This window comes from Perognathus longimembris, chromosome 13, assembly GCF_023159225.1.
Source record: "Perognathus longimembris pacificus isolate PPM17 chromosome 13, ASM2315922v1, whole genome shotgun sequence".
Classification (NCBI taxonomy): domain Eukaryota; kingdom Metazoa; phylum Chordata; class Mammalia; order Rodentia; family Heteromyidae; genus Perognathus; species Perognathus longimembris.
The window spans coordinates 22,636,235-22,654,429 of NC_063173.1; the positions used below are offsets into that span (position 1 = coordinate 22,636,235).

The following is an 18,195-nucleotide window of genomic DNA, read 5'->3' on the forward strand; positions in this document are numbered from 1 at the left end:
ACACATCAACCATTTGTCATCAGAGAGCCAGCAAACAGTGCAAGTGCCTTTTATTCCTTCCACTGTTAAGTACAAATGGCAAAATATATAAATAAATAGAAAAAGAAGATCACCTGCTCTTCACAATTGACTCTAATTGACACAAACTTGAAATCATTTCCATTTAAAGTATATTTTGTGTGCGCTTTTTACTTGTTTGTTATTGTATTAAAGGAGAAAGGGTTATCAGCTCTGCATTCAGAAATCAGAAACTGAAATAATATATACTAAGAGAGTTGGGACTGCTCCCACTTTATTTCTCAGAAACATGAAAGTCAGTATTCAACTCTATGCATAAACAAGTTTAAATATTAAGATGATAATAGCATTTGAATGGAATTTATGATTTGGTTCATAAGTTAGAACTGAATCTGACAACGTAAGTTTGGGAACTAAATAGTTAGTTACTTTAAAATGTAGCAGATGAATTTCTGGTCTAAAAGCAAGTGCTTCAATTGATTTGAACAATCTCTTCAAGAAGTAGAATCAGTGCTTAGGCTATAGGTTAAAATTTCTAAATGAAATAAAACAACACCTCCAAGGGCTCTAGACTATCAAAAAGAAGCACGTGTTTGTTCTAAAGCTTAATAACAACCTCCTGATTACTCTCTGTTCTCTTCCTAGATTGGGAGAAACCTGGAAAATTAGCCAGAGCAGGATATGAAGGAGATTTGTTTATTCAGTCCCCAAAATTGAATAATGACAGTTATCTAAAATGCGTTTCCAAAGTATCAGGGACAAAACTACCTACTTGTTCATAGAACAAACAACTTCCTATGTGAACATTACAATGACCAGCTTTCAAAGTTTTGCAGACTTTTTAATGGTTATTTCCACCAGCTAATGACTTAAGAAGATCATGATTGCATAAAAGTATAATGTTTTTAAAGAACATAGTTCTTATTTAACTGCATTGCAATAGTGACATTAAGGAAAGAAAAACCGAAAATGAAACCCCACAGTCTGCTTTTCACTGAAAAAAATATGTTTTCAAATTTATATTGTGATTAAAATTTTACTTTCCCATAGCTGAAGAGATAACAAAAAAAAGACAAAAATTTAAAAATTGCACATAGGATAGCTAGCCTTCCTGCTTGTACCAAGGTCCAGCGTGTTAAAACCTGCCATTTAAATAAGCTTTGAGTTGTAGATTGTATTCTCTTATTGGTACCATGACATGAAGGCCTGGATTATTGGAATGCTCAGATCAAGCAAACAAATCTTAAAATAAACAATCTATTTAGGATCTGTTTGGTTTGAAATACTAGCCTTCCCAGTAAGAAAAGAAACACATCTATGGGCTCACACTTGCACTTTCAGAAGTAAATTCATCGTGCATTGCTTGAAACACTCACATATTTTGCCTTCTGGATAAACTGGTTTCACTGCAAACTGAACTCTTTAACATGGTTTCTATTCAAAGATAAATCATTACTTAATATTTTCTCAAGCATCACCTTTGGATAATTTTTTATGTCATTAAGTTAGCTTCTAATATTATAAAAGTTTGAGAAAATGATCCAAGAAAACCAATCTACACAAAGCCACATGAAATTCATTAACTCACTGTGTTTTGATCTCCTTGTATTGTGCTGATCAGTAAATCCATCTACATTTAGCTAATTCTCAGTCCTCAGCTAATTCTTTGAGGGGGGAAAAAAATGAATGTTTCCTATAAACTCCAGAGATCCTGGGTACAACAGACCTGATTTACTTGAAACAGACTTCATTTCCTTTCTACAACTTCTTCCCTCCACCACCCACAAAGATGATAAACAAAAAGTTGTTTTATTTATAGAAAAATAGTGAAGACATGCTACTTATTTATACTATTAGTCTACAGCAGCTTTGAGTCCATCCATTCCAATGATGCTAGAGATAAGAAGCACACAGCAAAACAGCACTTGCCTTCTCAGCAGAAACCATTGACTCGGTTCCTCAGTTCCCCAGCTTCACAGGACATAGGCAGCTAGGCTGAAATCCTCTAAACTATAAAACCCTTTCCACATATTATCTCATTTCTAAGGCATAATCAACGGATACTTCAGATCGTACTGAGGCTCTATACGATTAAAGATCCCCAAACCCCACAGGTAGTAGCCTACAACAAGACAAGTCTTCAGCTTTCAAATCTAGGCTTTTTACTTACTTCTTCATTTTTTTTTTTAGTCAAGGCTTAATTTATGAACCCTGATTCAGTTCTAGTTACAAGTCACGTGATCGGGAAGGCCATCATCCAAGCTGGCTTCTGAAGCTTTGCACGTCTGTTTATTTTATAAATTTAACTTCCTGAAGCTACTAAAGTTTAAGACTTTACTGCTTGACCATCTAAATAAACAATTTAACATTAGATTTTGCATAGCTAGGTACCAGTTATCTGTCAAGTCCCCTTACTGTATACCTCCATTGTGTATAGTAATTCCTGTATAATTTTGTCTCGTGACCCCTAACTCCCCATCTCCAGATGCAAACCTGGGAGAGTCCCCTGACTTTTGGTACAACCAAGGACATGGGCTAGAATCAGAAGATGCAGATATTAGATTTGAAAACTCTGCCACAGAAAAATCTAAAACACACAGCTGCCTCTTACAATTCTGAGTTTGGAGAAAAATCATCAGCGGTCAGACACTGCACCCTAACTGCAGAAGGCTGTAAGATTACAGTGAGAAATAGAAGGAAAGGCAGAGAGAGAGGGACAAAAGGAGAGGATGAGAAGAAGAGCGAAGGGAGCTCACAGGGAGCAAAGAAAGAAGAAAAAATGTATCTTATATATCTTGATATCTGTAAGTAGACACAGACAGTAAAGCAGACTATGAACAATGGACCTGTCTTGTGATTGTATCTACACTATCTCTGTAATCTTATCTGAGTGTATGGGAAACAGTGTGTACTGGTATTAGAATTAGGAAATTCAAAGGGAATACCAAAATTGAGAGACAAAGGGTAAAATACGAGAAACAACAACAAAAGCAATACTTGCAAAACTGTTTGGTGTAAGTGAACTGAACACCTCAGGGGGGGACAGGGGGAGGGGGGAGGGGGGTATGAGGGACAAGGTAACAAACAGTACAAGAAATGTATCCAATGCCTAACGTGTGAAACTGTAACCTCTCTGTACATCAGTTTTATAATAAAAACTTAAAAAAAAAAAGAATAGAAAACAGAGGAGGAGGCCATGAGGCAAAGCAACTTGGGATTCTTAAAAGAGACTTCAAAATTCTTCTAAAGACTAGTATGAAAAACAACCCTGAAAAGAATACAAAATTCCCCTGCCTAAGGAAATTTCAAAGGTACAGACAGATGTGATGAAAATAAATTTTTATTTAAGAATTAACTACTATTTACAAACGGTGGCCCCTAGTCCTAAGTAATCATAATCAATGAACAATGCCTGAGTGTTTTCGACTCGATGTTAGGAGGACTGAAAATAGGCCTGGGCTTTCCTTTCACATTACTAATAACAGTAGCCCAGTGGGGGCACAGTACAAAGAAGAGGCTTTGCAGGGAAAAGGGTTGATATTTGAACAGAGACATCACGTGAATACTCAGTGATTTGGGTTTTGTTTTTAATCTACAACGAAGTATAAAAACAGGATACTAATAATCCTACCGTATTAGATTTTGGTAAATTTCAAATAAGACTTTGTCTAAGGTCACTATGATGGGAGAACTCACATTCTTAAAAGAGTAGTAAGGGAATTTTTTTTCATTGTGGTTCTAGAGAGAGATAGAACCCAGGGTCTTTTTCATCCTAGGCAAGCATTCTGCAACTGAGACATAATCCCAGCCCTAGGAAGTTCTTAACATGACTATGGAACCTAAGAGTTCACTAAAAATGTTTCTATTAACATTTTACAGAAAGAAAAATTGAGGTTCATTTTATTGCTGCTATTTTACCATATGCAAGGAGATCCCCATCCAAATTGGTAATTTCTCTTTTCATAAAAGTCATGACAATTCTCCATTAAGGACCACAAGGTTCTCTGACATAGAAAATATGAGAACTAAGGCTATTGGGAAATATAATTCTAAGACACCCTTTGTTTCTCTTCAGAACCAATGCTGCTGATTTCATTTATAAAAAGATATAGAGGGCAAAACAGGGTTGTACCAAAAATAAAAGCAAGACAGTACTTTTGGAAATTCTAATATTAGTTGCAAATGTCAAGAATGCAAACTGAATCTTAGCTAAAAGTGAACCTTGGCTAGAGTTCTCCCAGTTGCACTTTTGTTTTACAGCCAGATTCAGGACAGTGCTGAGGGAAAGCAATGCAGGAAAGAATTCATACAGAATTTTTACATAGACTTTTCACAGATACAACCAGAGTCTACCAGTTGAGAATGGAAGTAATCAGGTATAGCAATAGCTACCACCAGCAATAGCATAGAAAACAAACCCAGAGCCTTACACACACATACATATTCTCTCTTTCTCTTTTCTCTCACAGAGAATGTTATATAAATTCACACTGTCATATAGTCTCATAACAGACTGACATTCAGAGACACACAGACATGGACTCATAAACATACCTACAGACACATGAACTCAGAGATTAACATTTACACAGATACACAAAGAGTCACTGAAAATTACAAAAATATGCATAGTCAGACAGACACACAGCAGGCATCCATTCCCACTGATATAAAAAGATGCCTGGAAAGACAGCCACATATAAACACAAACACCCACGGAATGAATACCCTCTCTCAGACACATTTGACATTCACACACAGATGGGACCCACATGAACACACACACACACACACACACACACACACACACACACACACACACACTCACTCATGTGAAGCTCTAGTCCTAGTCGAGACTTCCTGGGTCACATGAGCAGGCTCTGACACTGAGGAGGAGGGTGAAATCCATCCACTATTGTGGAAAGAATGTGGGGTTTGAAACCATGACTCTGAAGAGCCTCAACTTTAATACTACCTGGATGATTTGAGATCATCCTCATCTAAAGAAAAATAACAAAAGTTCTACATGTGAAGAATGCTAGGAGGATGAACCATTAACAAATAGGAAAAAATTATGCTTTGCAAATAAAAGCCTTGGAATTTCTATGTTCTTAAAATTGTGATTGGCAATGAAAGCTTGTTAAGTAAGGAAAGAGTGCTAGATATTATTGTCCTCCATATCCACTGTTGAAAAGGATTAAGGGGGCTAGGAATGTGGCTTAGTGGTAGAGTGCTTGCCTAGCATGCATGAAGCCCTGGGTTCGATTACTCAGCCCCACATAAACAGAAAAAGCTAGAACTCAAGAAGTAAGAGTGCTAGCCTTGAGAAAAAAAAAAGCTAGGGACAGTGCTTAGGCCCTGAGTCCCAATCCCCATGACTGGCAAAAAATAAAATAAATAAAAAAGGATTAAGTTAACCTTCAAAAGAAAATCTGAATTGTCAGGAACTACAATTTCATATAATATATAGACACAAAATCTTCTGTTAGTGATATCAATTTTAATTACTTAATCTTGATTGCCTACTAAGAATACTAAGAATGCCTGTTCTATTGAACCCTGAACTCTGAACAGTCAGCTGTGATAGACAATGTGTATCATGTGTCCTGTGCATGATTATAACAATGTAAGCAGTGTGAGACTGAATTCACACTGTGAACTTCACAGCGTCACCATCATTATCATTGTAGTACCATGTGAGCAGTAGTCTGGAACTGAAAGCATGCCAGGGAGGCCAGCGTCTTGCCCCAGCCTCGCCTCTTGAGAGGAATGTAAGCAGTCACTTCACTTGACTCTGCTTCAGTTTCCCTGTCTATAAAACCAAAAACTGTACTAAATGGTCTCTGATGGCTCTAGTTGAAGTATTCTTAAAATGTAATGAATCAAAGAAGTATTAGGTAACAGTGTTTCTTTTGAGAAAATGCTTAATATATAAACTTTTACTTCTCTAAAAATAGGTATAAACTCCTAACATATCTCTAAGAGGAAAACATCTGTTCTCACTGGACTAGAGGTAATGCTGTGGCTTACGATCCTCTAAGGGTAGATACAGAGACATCTTTGTAGAGTTCTCACAGAAGTCTATGAACAGAGCAGACATGAGGTCTCCAATTCTCAGAACAAAGATTCCTGAGGAAGCCAATGTCATGAAATGGGCACTGAAATCCAGAGAACATTTACCAGCTTTGAAGCAGATACCTTTGTTCTCTAACACAGGGACTCTAGTGGATCCAGGCATGTAGACAGTTCAACAACTCTGTGTTCTCAAGTGTCAGCTTGGGAGTGTCCTAGAATTAGGAGGCTGTTTGAATCATCTCAAGGAACTTGGTGGAAAGAGTCAATAGTTCAGAATCTACTTAACCTTTCTAAGGCTATGTTTTAAACAAAACCAGATTTTAAATATTCAAGTTTTATTGGGGTTTTAAAATTATGATATGTTATTTTAAAAGAGAGTCTTGATTCTAAAAACGTACAATCAAATGACGTCAGGCTTAATATTTTGTTTTGATGCTAATCATGACTATATATTTTTTCTTTATTAAGTTAATGGAAAAATTCCTGACAATATGTGTTTTTTCCTCCTGTAACTCAGATACTTAAAAATTATTTAAGCCAGGTCCTAGTCACTCATGCCTGTAATCCTAGCTACACAGGAAGCTGAGATCTGAGGATAGTCTTTCAAAGGCATCCCAAGCAGGAAAGTCTGTGAGACCCTTATCTCCAACTAACCATCATGAAACTAGGTAGAGATGGGACTCAAAGTGGTAGAGTGCTAGCCTTGAGCAAAAAAAGCTCAGGAGCAGTGCCCAGGCTCTGAGTTCAAGCCCCATGGTTTAGCCTCATGATTGACCAAGAAAAAAATTTTAAATGCCAAGTGGATTCTTTAGAAATTCTTTATGTGAAACAATGCCACACTAAACACTTGCTGCTACATTTGCTATATGGTTTTCCTATGAGCTTTATCTTCATACTGGAAAAATCTTGCTTTTACAACATGCTAAGCTATAAGCTAAGGAAAGGCAGCAGTACAAAAATGGATTTAAATAAATTTCAAATAGGGTTCTACCTATAGAAATGGTCTTGAGAGCCTACAAGTGAGATGGAAATGGACTATAGTATTTTATCTAAGACTGCATCAAGCAAAAGATTTAAGTGATCTCAATCACAGATGACAGCAAGGCCCAGAGTCCCAGAGCCTGAGTCCTAGAAGCCAAAGCCAAAGTCCAGGTCACTATGCATTCAAACATGCTCTTTTTCCTCTCCCATCCTGTATTTGCACTGTAACCATAATATTCTCTTAAAGTTTACAACAGAGTAAATGTACCCCCATCTACAGATATCATCAATGGATCACGATTCCCTGCAAAGATAAGTCTCACACTTGCTATGAAAAAGGTTTCTTTCAGCTTGTCCTATCACCAAGTGCATGTCCAGTTCTGGGCCACACCTCTTTCATGGATTCCTTTATTATAAGATTACAACAAACCTTGTGTATAGAAACTATAACTACTTCCAGATAAAGATACTACCTTAAGTGGGTATGGAAGCTAGAAAGAAAATGTGGGAGGGTGGGAAGAAGAAAGAGAGGAAAGGAGAGAAAGAGTAGAAAGGAGAAAGAAAACAGGTTGACTGTGGTATCATTGTAAAATTCTGACAGTTTTAGAAAAGGTTAATTAAGGTTCTTAGATATTAACTTCTGAAGTGATAAAGCCAGGACTGAAGCCTGTTGAACTGTCCATGACACAGGTCCAATTCTGCACTTTGTATATAAAGTAAATAATATGGATCAGAACTGAAGAAAGTATGCATGGGATGACGTATAGAAGTGTAGTGTCAGCTACATTAAATAAACTGAGACAAAGAAAGCTGGGTAAAAATTGATCACAAAGATAAAGGTATGTTGAAAAAACAGCCCTACAAAATTACAGTAGCTCTCAGCTAAGTATTGTAGACACATGCTTAGGTATTCTCAAGCCTTTATGAGGCCTCATGTGAGAAAACTCATGTTTCCCTCAATAAACTATTTTTTAATGTATACTGCTAAAACAATAGGGATCTTGTAACATATTCCATTTAGGAAAACTTATAACTGAGTCTGTGACACCCTGTCCTTCATTAGTAACTAAGAAAATATACATGGAAAGAATTGTTGTGCATTTACCATGTCTATACTTTGCCTATTTACTTTGTTTATCCATCATTCATTTGTCCTACTATCTCCATTTGCCTTTTATGTTTACTTTCTGTGTATACATATGCTGCAAGTCATTCAAAAGTTTGTGATTTTTTTCATCAAGGCATAGTGTAAATACAGTATATGTAATATAATTTTATTAACTGTCTTTGCTCATTGACTCTGATAGAATAAAACCCTTGGTTATTTTTAACATTTACAATGTTTGATTCATGAAGACTGTTTTGAAAATTAAGATGAATGCAAGTAAAATATTAATGCAAATATATGTACAACAGGCTCTAAAGTAGGACATTAAAAGTATCCCATACTTGAAATCTCTAAGACTGGTTTAGAGAGTCCACGAAACCCAGAATTTTCACAGTAACAGTTAGGAATCTTTATTTACCCTTTTAATTTTCTTTCTCTCATGTGTATACAATGGCACTCAAGAAGTTACATGGCAAGGATAAAAATTTAATGCCAAAGACATTAGAGGATATGAAAATCTATGTTCTAATAAGTCCTATAATAAAAAGATTTATAAAGATGAAAAACAAACCATCCATCAGTTTTTTTTAATTTGAAAAATATAGCTAACATTCAAAATATAATTCATGTTACTATCTAAATGATTTATTATTTAAATAAATGTTTTAATGTTTCCATTTTAATATCTGATGTGATACATTTTGATATATATTTCCCATATAAATTGAAATTCTTGGGAGTTTTTATTAGTTTAAAAAATGTAACCCTTTGTACATCACTTTGACAATAAGTAATTTTAAAAACAGGCAAAAAAAAGAAAAAACAAACAATGCCATTTCACCAACAACAGCAAATAAACCAACAAAACAAAACAACAAAAAACAGAAAAAAAAATGTGAAAGGATCTTGAGATCCTAAAAAGTTGAGAACAGCTGGTCTAAGAGCTTGACAAAAATAAGCTGTAGTAGGATGAAGCCTCAAGGGGGTTAGATCTCCCAAATCCTTATATTACTAAACATGCTCTCTACACGTATCCAAAACAGCAACTCTCAGAAAATGTATGTGAAATTATTAACTGACTCTGTTGAAGTTTAACCCTTTTACTAGAGTAAACATTAACTGGATGTGGCATTTTAACTTAAAACACCTGTAAACTGAAAGTTTTTAAAGTTTTTCCAATCCTTATCCCTATTCTTAAAAAGTATCTTAAACCTTATCAAATCTATATAAATTCTCACCATCTTTTCCATTTAAACTGCAGGGAAGAAATGAGCCAAGCAAGTTTGTTGTTGTTTTTATGAATTAGGCCTGAAACTAGTAGCTAGGCAACCACAGAAGTAGCCCTGACAACAAAAGACAGAGAGAGGGAGGGAGGGAGGGAGGGAGGGGGAGAGAGAGAGTGAGAGAGAGACCACAACTGAATAATTACATTCAGCCAGGAGTTTACATACAGCGCTGCATAGTTGACCAAATCAGTTCAAATACAAAATCCAAAATTAATAAAATTTGCCTCACTTTTTCCTAAATTTTAGAAAAAAAAATCCCATCACAGTATAAATACAGCTATTCATTTCAAAGAAGCACCCAGAAAGAAGATATGTCTAGGTTGACTTCTTCACCTCATGATTTTAGCATTTACTTCATTAACATTGATGCTTGAAACTAAAACGTGTGTCTTGATTTAGATTCTAAGTAAAATAGCCCTATCTGTCTCAGAGATGTAGGGAATGAAGGAGACACTGGAGAGAAGACATTCAGGAGCAAAGTGACACAGAGCTGGTCTTAGTTTCCTCATCTGTGAAACAGGAATAGCAACAGCTAAATCCTTAAATTCGGAAAGGCTCAAGGAAGAGAATATAAGTAATATATTTTGATCCAAGAACTATAAAAAATCTCATAATATCATGTTATGAAAAATACTACAGTTTTAAAAAATGGACATTTGCTCTGTTTTATAAATTAGGATAGTTACAATTAAATTTGCCCCCTGAATTGTAAACTCTCTAATGTGTTTCTCTTTCCTTATATAACAAGTTGTTTTCAGAGCAGATTGACACAGTGGAACACTGTGACTGAGTGCATTCGGCAATTGTTCACAACAATGGTAACTCTGATTAATTGGTACTATGTACACCTTTGAAAACAAGGCCTCACTAGCCTATATTAGGAGCTGTAATAAGAAGCTCACTCATTACAAACACATATTGCTAAATAATTTGCTCACAATTCTCTTTCACTTATTGTTATATGGCTATATTGATCTTCTGTCTAAACCTGTCCTGTCATGCAACAATGAATATCTGAATCAATTGTATAATAACAAGAGCAATGGCAATTGGCAATGGGAAGCAGAAAATATCCAGTATGTGTTTCTTTCCCAATAAGAGGGAGCAGTGTTACATTTATGCATCCCTGATGAACCATTCTCATATGTTGCAAAGTATGGGTGAGGAATGAGATCCAACATTTGTAAAAAATTAAGTAATGGCTTTCTGAGTAAGTAGAGACAAATTTTGTGCTTCAATTATTATATTATAATACCTTGTTTTACTTTATTTTTAAAAAATACCATTTTGCTTGAGAAATGTATGTAATTATTAAGCTTGAGGTTAAGTATTTTCAAATATCATTGATTGAATTCGGTTTCTAGGGAAATACATTAAAAATGCATTAAATTAGTAGGAACAAAAGCTCCCTAGCACACTAATATAATCATATTTTAATATTATTATCATGGTGGTATGGCCAGATCCTAGCAAGTAAGTACTATATACAAATTGCTCTGAGAAAAAAACACAAACAGCATTTGTGGCTTTATCAGAAGCTGTCTGTTAGTATCTTACTAGCCTTCTCTCTATCCTAAGATATTATGGCCCCAAGGAGCCATAGGTTGACCCACTGATTACTGGAGATTACCAAGAGAGAAATATTAACAAAATTAGCAACAGATATGACAAGCTGCCTTTAAGTAATAAATAAACTGATATTAATGGAATGTCTCTCGTGCTCGATACATGCTATGTTCACTTTTCCTCAAAATGGCCCTTCAAGGAAAGGATAATTGCCATCATTTTAATGATACGGTCATTAAAGCCAGGGTAAGATGGTGCATGCCTGTAATTTCAGCTACTCAGGAGATAGAAACAAGAGGATCATGAGCTTGAGGACAGCCCAGGCAAAGTAAGTGAAACCTTGTCTCAAAAACTGTACAACTCATGGGAGGGAGAGGGAAATAGGGAAGGGAGAGGCAGGGCAGGGGAAATGAGGGAGGAAGTAACAAGTTGAATAAGAAATGTACTTGCTTTACATATAAGACTGTAACCTCTCTGTACTTCACTTTGACAATAAAGAAGAAAAATAATAATACAAACAAAAGAGTACAGCCCATGGCTCAAGTAGTAGAGCATTTGTCTATTGCCCAAGGCTGTAGATTCAATCCCCAGAGTATCAAACGCACAAATAGATAAATTATGCTCACTGCAACTCAGAAAAGTTAAATAATTTACTGGGGTAACACAGGAAGAACTATCATTCAAGACCAACCAACTCCAAATCTCATGTTCTAATTAATCTGCTGGGAGGCTGCTCATTCTGTGGATGCTCATGACCTAACCACCTCCTGTTTCTCTATCTACACTTGCACCATTCTACCTTCTGTTTCCAGATCTAGAGTCCATGGACATCATGACAGAAAATGGAAAGTATACAGAACACGGGGGACTCAATGTTTTTCCTGCTTTGCAGCTGTTGTTTATTCCTTACCTTACTCTCTCAAAGATTCAAGATTGCCAATGTAAGTTACTTCTGTACGTAACTGGTCAAAAGACAGAAAACTATAAACAAACACACTATTCTTTAAGTAGAAAAACCACTAAGTAGAATTAGGAACATCAAATCCAAGATGACTGTGGATCTGTTTACTTGGTCTCAGCTTGTCTAACTGTAACTGGAAGCAATTGTACCAGATCGAATGTAACATTCCCTCCAATTCTTCCTTATGCTACAGCTTTAACCTCACCAATACCTGTAAGATGCAGGCAAAGTGTGACAATGGTGACCATTTGTAGCTCATTTTGATTCTTCATGAGGTCAAATATTTCTTCTGCAGATGACAGGAATAACAGCTTAGGCCACATATATTTGGATGTGCCATCTAACTGTTTATGAGCAACTGTGATAAGCGGGTAGCTAGCTTATACAATGCCTATACAATGAAGTGCCCACCCTGATCACCAAGTCAGCACCTAAACATCAACTTTAGGACACACTTTAACATAGATCCATTCATTAAGAAGGCCACCCCTGCCTTACCCTGCCAGATGCCCTTAGTTTAGCCCTGAAGACATTTCTACACAGCCTGATTAAAATTCTGCTATGTATTGTCATAAAATACTTCTTATCTTAGAGATGTAAAAACAACAAATTCAGTAAGCAATTAGCCTATAATATGATCTAATTGCAATACTACTACAACAGGGTTAGGATGGCTAAGGTTCTTGGTATGGAAAGCTAAAACTCAGAGCAGTAAGGGCAGTGAGACTTGTGCTGGCAGGACACTTAAAATCCATGAACAGAGGCTATGTTGAAATGATGGAGCATAACAGCTCCTAAGACGCTGTTACAGTCTATTGTCCCTAGAATCTATATGTCTAACAGACCCTAAATATGTCATAACACAGCCACCCAGAACAACTCTATTGATGCCATTCTGGTTGATTAAGCTAACAATGTTTCGTTTTAAAGTGCAAAACTTGGGATTTGTGTAATAAAGTGGAAACACATCATGGGTTAAGTTATGTATTCACATGAACACATAAGTGAACTTATATGTGTGCCCGTGTAGTAAATGTGAACCAACACTGATTAAGGCACACATATATTTAATGTGATTAAACGTAACATGTAGCAATGGACACTGTAATGCACTTCCCAGATTGCCCTATTTCTTAGTTGCTGGGAATGCTATTGGTAGCCAGCTTTAGGCCCTGCCCTGGCATGGTCTCAAGCAAAGAAAGTCACTTCAGCCAAAGTGAAATCTTAATGACCATGGCAGCCTCAAATCTTCTAATAGCCTGAGGGCTCAGTTAAGACTGTGTCACTGTGCAACCTCTTCTTCTGCCCAGTCATTTCCATAGATGGCAATCCTGAGAGCATCTCCAAATAAACCTACTGCTAACCTCCATGTCATGGTTAGTTTCTTGCTTCCCAGGAAACCCAAATGTGTGCCATGTTCCTTTGTAAAGAATGTCCAATTAAGAGTGAGAAGGAGCATGCTTAATAAATTATAAGGTTTCATGACAGCAACACTGAAAAAATTATCTAAAACTGCATTATGGATTACAAAGAATACATTTATAAATCAAGTTTATGAATCTTTATACTTAAAGAAATAGGTAATCATTGTAAGGAAGACAATTTTGAAGAGAGTTAATGTGAATTTGTCATGCTCTCTTTTCCAGGCCTATTGTACATTATATAATTACCTTTTTTGACTCAGAAGAAAATCTTTGAAAAAATAGCATGGAAACTCATAAAATTTTAAGATGATTATTTTAATTATAAAAAAGAGTTAAGCTATCTAACAAGTAAGGATAGACAGCTACTCTGGATACAGAAAAATGTCTGATGAATCACAATATGTAAGTAAATAAATATCACTATTCAGGAGAAAGACCATCTTCAACTCATATCCAAGTGAGGTGTTTTTCTTTATTTTAGTTTATATTTTGAGCTTTCTTGTTCATTTGATAATTCTATCACATGAGCCAGGCCTTTCACTGGTTATTTTGGAGATATATATGTATTGGCCCAGGTTGGCTTCAAACCTAAATCATCCAGATCTTAGCCTCTTCTGAGTAGCTAGGATTATAGGTACAAGGCACTGGTACCTGACTCGAAATGAATTTTCAAGAGTCAATGAAAAATACATAACCTGTGGAAGTCAAAGTTAACAGTGAACTTAATAGTGTCTGAACTTGAACTTCACTTCTAAGTTGGTGGTACAAACTCAAGAACATGGGACTATGAAATGACTTTATGTGTCCTCTCAAAATCGAAGTGTTGAAGTCCTCACCCCAATGTGATGGTTATGGGATGTGGGTCTTTTAGAGATAATTAGGATTAGAGAAAATCATGAGGGTGAAGCCTCTGTTAGAGCACAATTAATCTCAAGTATACAAAAGTAGATACAATTTAGCAGACACCAGAGAACTCACCACACCATAATGTGTGCATTTTCCCACCATATAAGAAATGTACCAAGGAGCTACACAGGTTTCCAAGGAAAAGTATGCCCCTTCAAGTCTAAGGAAAGATGGGAAAATACATAAACGTATGTGTATATGTGGAGATGTATATCTCCACTAAATACTATTCGAAAAGGGGGAGATGAAAAGAGAAGCTAAGAGAAATATAGTAGAGGCAAACTTGTTCAAAGTACATTATATATATACATATATATATAGAGAGAATTATCACAATGAACCCTCCTGTGTATGTTTAATTTAAAAATAAAATATATAAATAAAAATACAATTATATATGTGTGAGTACCTATGCACCCACACATATACACACATACACATTCAGTGTAGCAACTCAGCATAGTGAGAACTGAAAGTAAAGTCAAATTCTTTACTAAGCCTTGGGAAGTCAACATTCTTTCAGAGCTAAGCTTCCTAATCTGTGTGAGGGCTTTGATCACACAAATGCTTTAAGAATCCCATCATTTTCCCATCCTACAAAACCCTTTCCAAACCTTCTTCACAGCTGTCTCTGAGTGTAGGCTGACAGTAGGTAAGAAAAAGAGTTGGATTCAGAGTGAGCAACCTCTCTGTGTTCTACTGTAATGGGTTGAATTGTGCCCTCTAAACAAATACACTCATCTCCATCTGAGGTTCCTGTGAATGTCATCCTATTTGAAATAGAGATTTTTGTAGCTGAGAGTTAATATACAGTCACTGTGGATTTGGGTAGATGCTGAACATAGGCACACACAGAAGGAGGGAAGACAACCATTGAAGAGAGGCAGAAACTAGAGAGAAATAGCTGCAGGCCAAGCAACAGCAAGATTTGTTACAACCATCCTCAAGGGAGTAGTCTCTTTATTGCTCAGAGAACAGGGCACTGCAGATACCTTGGGTGGTGATGGGCCTCTAGAACTGGGTGTGTGAACATTTCTGTTGCTTTAAGCTACTCAAATTGTAACAAAAAGAAAAAAAAAACAGCACTGGGAAACAAATATAGCCACATTTCCAGAGTTTCCAAACTATCACATCACCATACCCTGTTGAGAGGAAAACACAGAAAAATCAACAGGCAACATTTCATACTCCCAGCCACTTCTACACACAAATATAAAAATCTTTTAGAAACTGGGGAAGATACAAGATCAGTTCTGTTGAATGAAGACTGCCACAGCAGCCATACAAGAATTAACAAAAAGTAGAAACAAACAGGGGTCTTGACCCTGACCTGAAATAGCCTTTACTCAATAAACATATAAATGGAAATATTTAGAAAATTTTCCTCTAACACTGTTATCATTACCCACCATACTACACATGTTGTCCCTATCTCTCTCTCTTTCTCTCTCTCTCTTTTTTCTAAATAGAGTATTTTATTCTATCAGGTAATCAGAATATTTCATGCTGTCTCCTCCCTCAGCTGGCCTCCTTCTCTGTTTTCATTCTTCCACCTGAAGCCTAATGATCTTATTATATGTAAATGAGACATGGCTACACACCGAACAGCAGTGGCCCAGGGATTCCCATAACAGGTAGAATAAAAAGAACATAAACTCAAGTTCCACTATGCTCTAACATGCTCTACCTTGGACTATGCCTTTCATGTGCTCCTGCTGTCCCTTCTCCTGTAGCACTCTGGCCTCTGTGCTTATTGTTCTGCTGCCTAAAATGTTCCTCACCAGAATGCTCAATGTTAGAATGTTCAATGTCACTTCCCAAGAGAGGCTTTACTACTTAATCTCAAATAACCACCCTACAGCTGCCATTTCTTTAACTTGCTTGTTTTCTCATGGAATTTATCTACCTCTTGATAATACCTTAAATACTTTATTGCTTTATCATCTGTGTCCCTCTGTTAGAATGTAAGCACTATGAGGACAGGGATTTTTTTTTTTAATTCTGAAATCAGAGCTTAAACGCAGGGTCTTATACTTGCTTGTTCATAGCTGTCACTCTACCCACTTGTGTCATGTCTCCAGCCCTGTCTAACATCACACTGTACTCCTCCAGGCCTCTGCCTCCTAACTAGTGAGAATTGCAGGAATGAGCCACTGTCTCACTGCTGTATCTCCAGTGCCTGGATTACCGTCTATTACAGAATAAATACCAGATAAATAACTTGCCAAATAAGAAGCAGAAAGGGACACATTTTACAAATCACTGTGTTATATTTCACTCCAGTGACAGGATTAAATTTAATGATAAATTAGGGTATCACATTAGCCTTCATTGTGAACATATATGGGTCTTTTTAATATTCACATATCCTAAACTCATTCTAATAATACCATAGGTACTCATTATTATAAGATACTTTTAGTATTTTGGAATGTGGGAGAAATACACACTAATAGGTAGGCAGGCTGGATGTCTTGGAGGCAATCTCAGTAAAGGGGAAAGTAATGCTTAAGTGCGACAGAGTACAGGTCTGAGTTAAATACAGGGCAGCCCTCAAGCAAGAAGCCCAGTTCTTTGGCTGCTGGGTAATATGTGGGAACCTGACAAGAATGAGCAAAAATGAATCCATAGGTCTAGCAGACCCAGTGGCAGTGGGAAGAAAGGGTTACCTTTTCATTCCTGCAGTTGTTCAGCCCCATATTATTCATGGAGGAGAGTTTTCCATCAACACCATGTGGCTGTTGCTGCTGTTGCTCCCGCTGGATCTGCTCTCGCATCTTCCGGGCTTCCTGAATGGCTTTCATCACTGTATCCTGATCCCCAAAAAGGGCAGGAGAGTTGAGACTGGACAGGATATCTGCATACATAGGATGCATTATTAGAGATTGGTGAGGCTAGACTATAAAGTACTGCTAAGATCCACTCCCCTGTAGAATATCACATTCTCTGAAGTGGGGACCACATTTGTTATTAATAAATGTGTACAATACTGTGCATAGAGCACAGAAAGTCAGGAGAAGCAAACTTTGCTGGTGCTTTGGGGCCCTTGGAGGACACACACCAGCACTCCAGTGTATGTGGGTCCTGTTACTCCCTTCTCGCAATATAAGGGTCCTGGATTGCAAATGTGTGTCAGCTTGGGAGAAAATGTCTGTTTAGGTGCCATCTACAGTATAGGAACAAGCTTGCCTCCTCTTTGTGGGAGCAATAAGGTAGAAGACTATAGGAGAGTTGTAGAAAGGAGGCTGAGATATCTGCCAAGGTTTCTTATTCTATTTGGCATGTTCATACAGAAAAGCTATTTCAGGCTTAGCAGAAAAGACCCCGCGAAATACCACATGTGTTTTAGTGACATCTGTGTGTTTGTCTGTGTGTCCACTGCAGGAAAGAGTGAGTGGGAGGATACACCACACTCTCCACTCCCCATTGCTGGCTGGTTAATGAAGCGTTTTTCCCATCAGGCTGCCTCAGTTATTTACCAAGAGAAGGACAACCTACTCCTTGCCCCCAACTTGAACACCCACTGCTCTTAGCTTCCCTGTCTTCATGACAGTGAGGCTATAAGTGGAAGAATGATTTTCACATGAGGATGAATCCTCAGCTAAAGCAAAAATAAATATTTGCTTTCATTACATTCCAGTAACAGAGAAATTCAAACTGAAATAAATCATCTTGTATAACTTGCATTTTACCTTGGATAAAAAGGACACTGTGAATAAGGTTTTCCAATTTTAGGCAAAAAGAAAAGCAATTGTTTGATAACCAATAGATTTCAGTTTCTGTAGTATGATCCACTTTTTAAAGGCCTTGTATGCACAGTTCATAGTACGTGTGTTTACCTCATATCGACAGAGGGAGAAAGGTTATCAG

At 36.8% G+C, this 18,195-nt stretch overlaps 1 protein-coding gene across 28 annotated transcripts in view; it reads right to left on the reverse strand.

Moving 5' to 3' along the window:
* The window catches only part of Sox6 (SRY-box transcription factor 6), a 538,528-nt gene that overhangs the window by 57,980 nt on the left and 462,353 nt on the right, over positions 1-18,195 (reverse strand). For all 28 annotated transcript variants that reach the window (XM_048360339.1, XM_048360343.1, XM_048360350.1 and 25 more), the window contains one exon: positions 16,995-17,182. In XM_048360339.1, the coding sequence (XP_048216296.1) occupies positions 16,995-17,182 (188 nt within the window). The remainder of the gene's footprint in view (positions 1-16,994; positions 17,183-18,195) is intronic.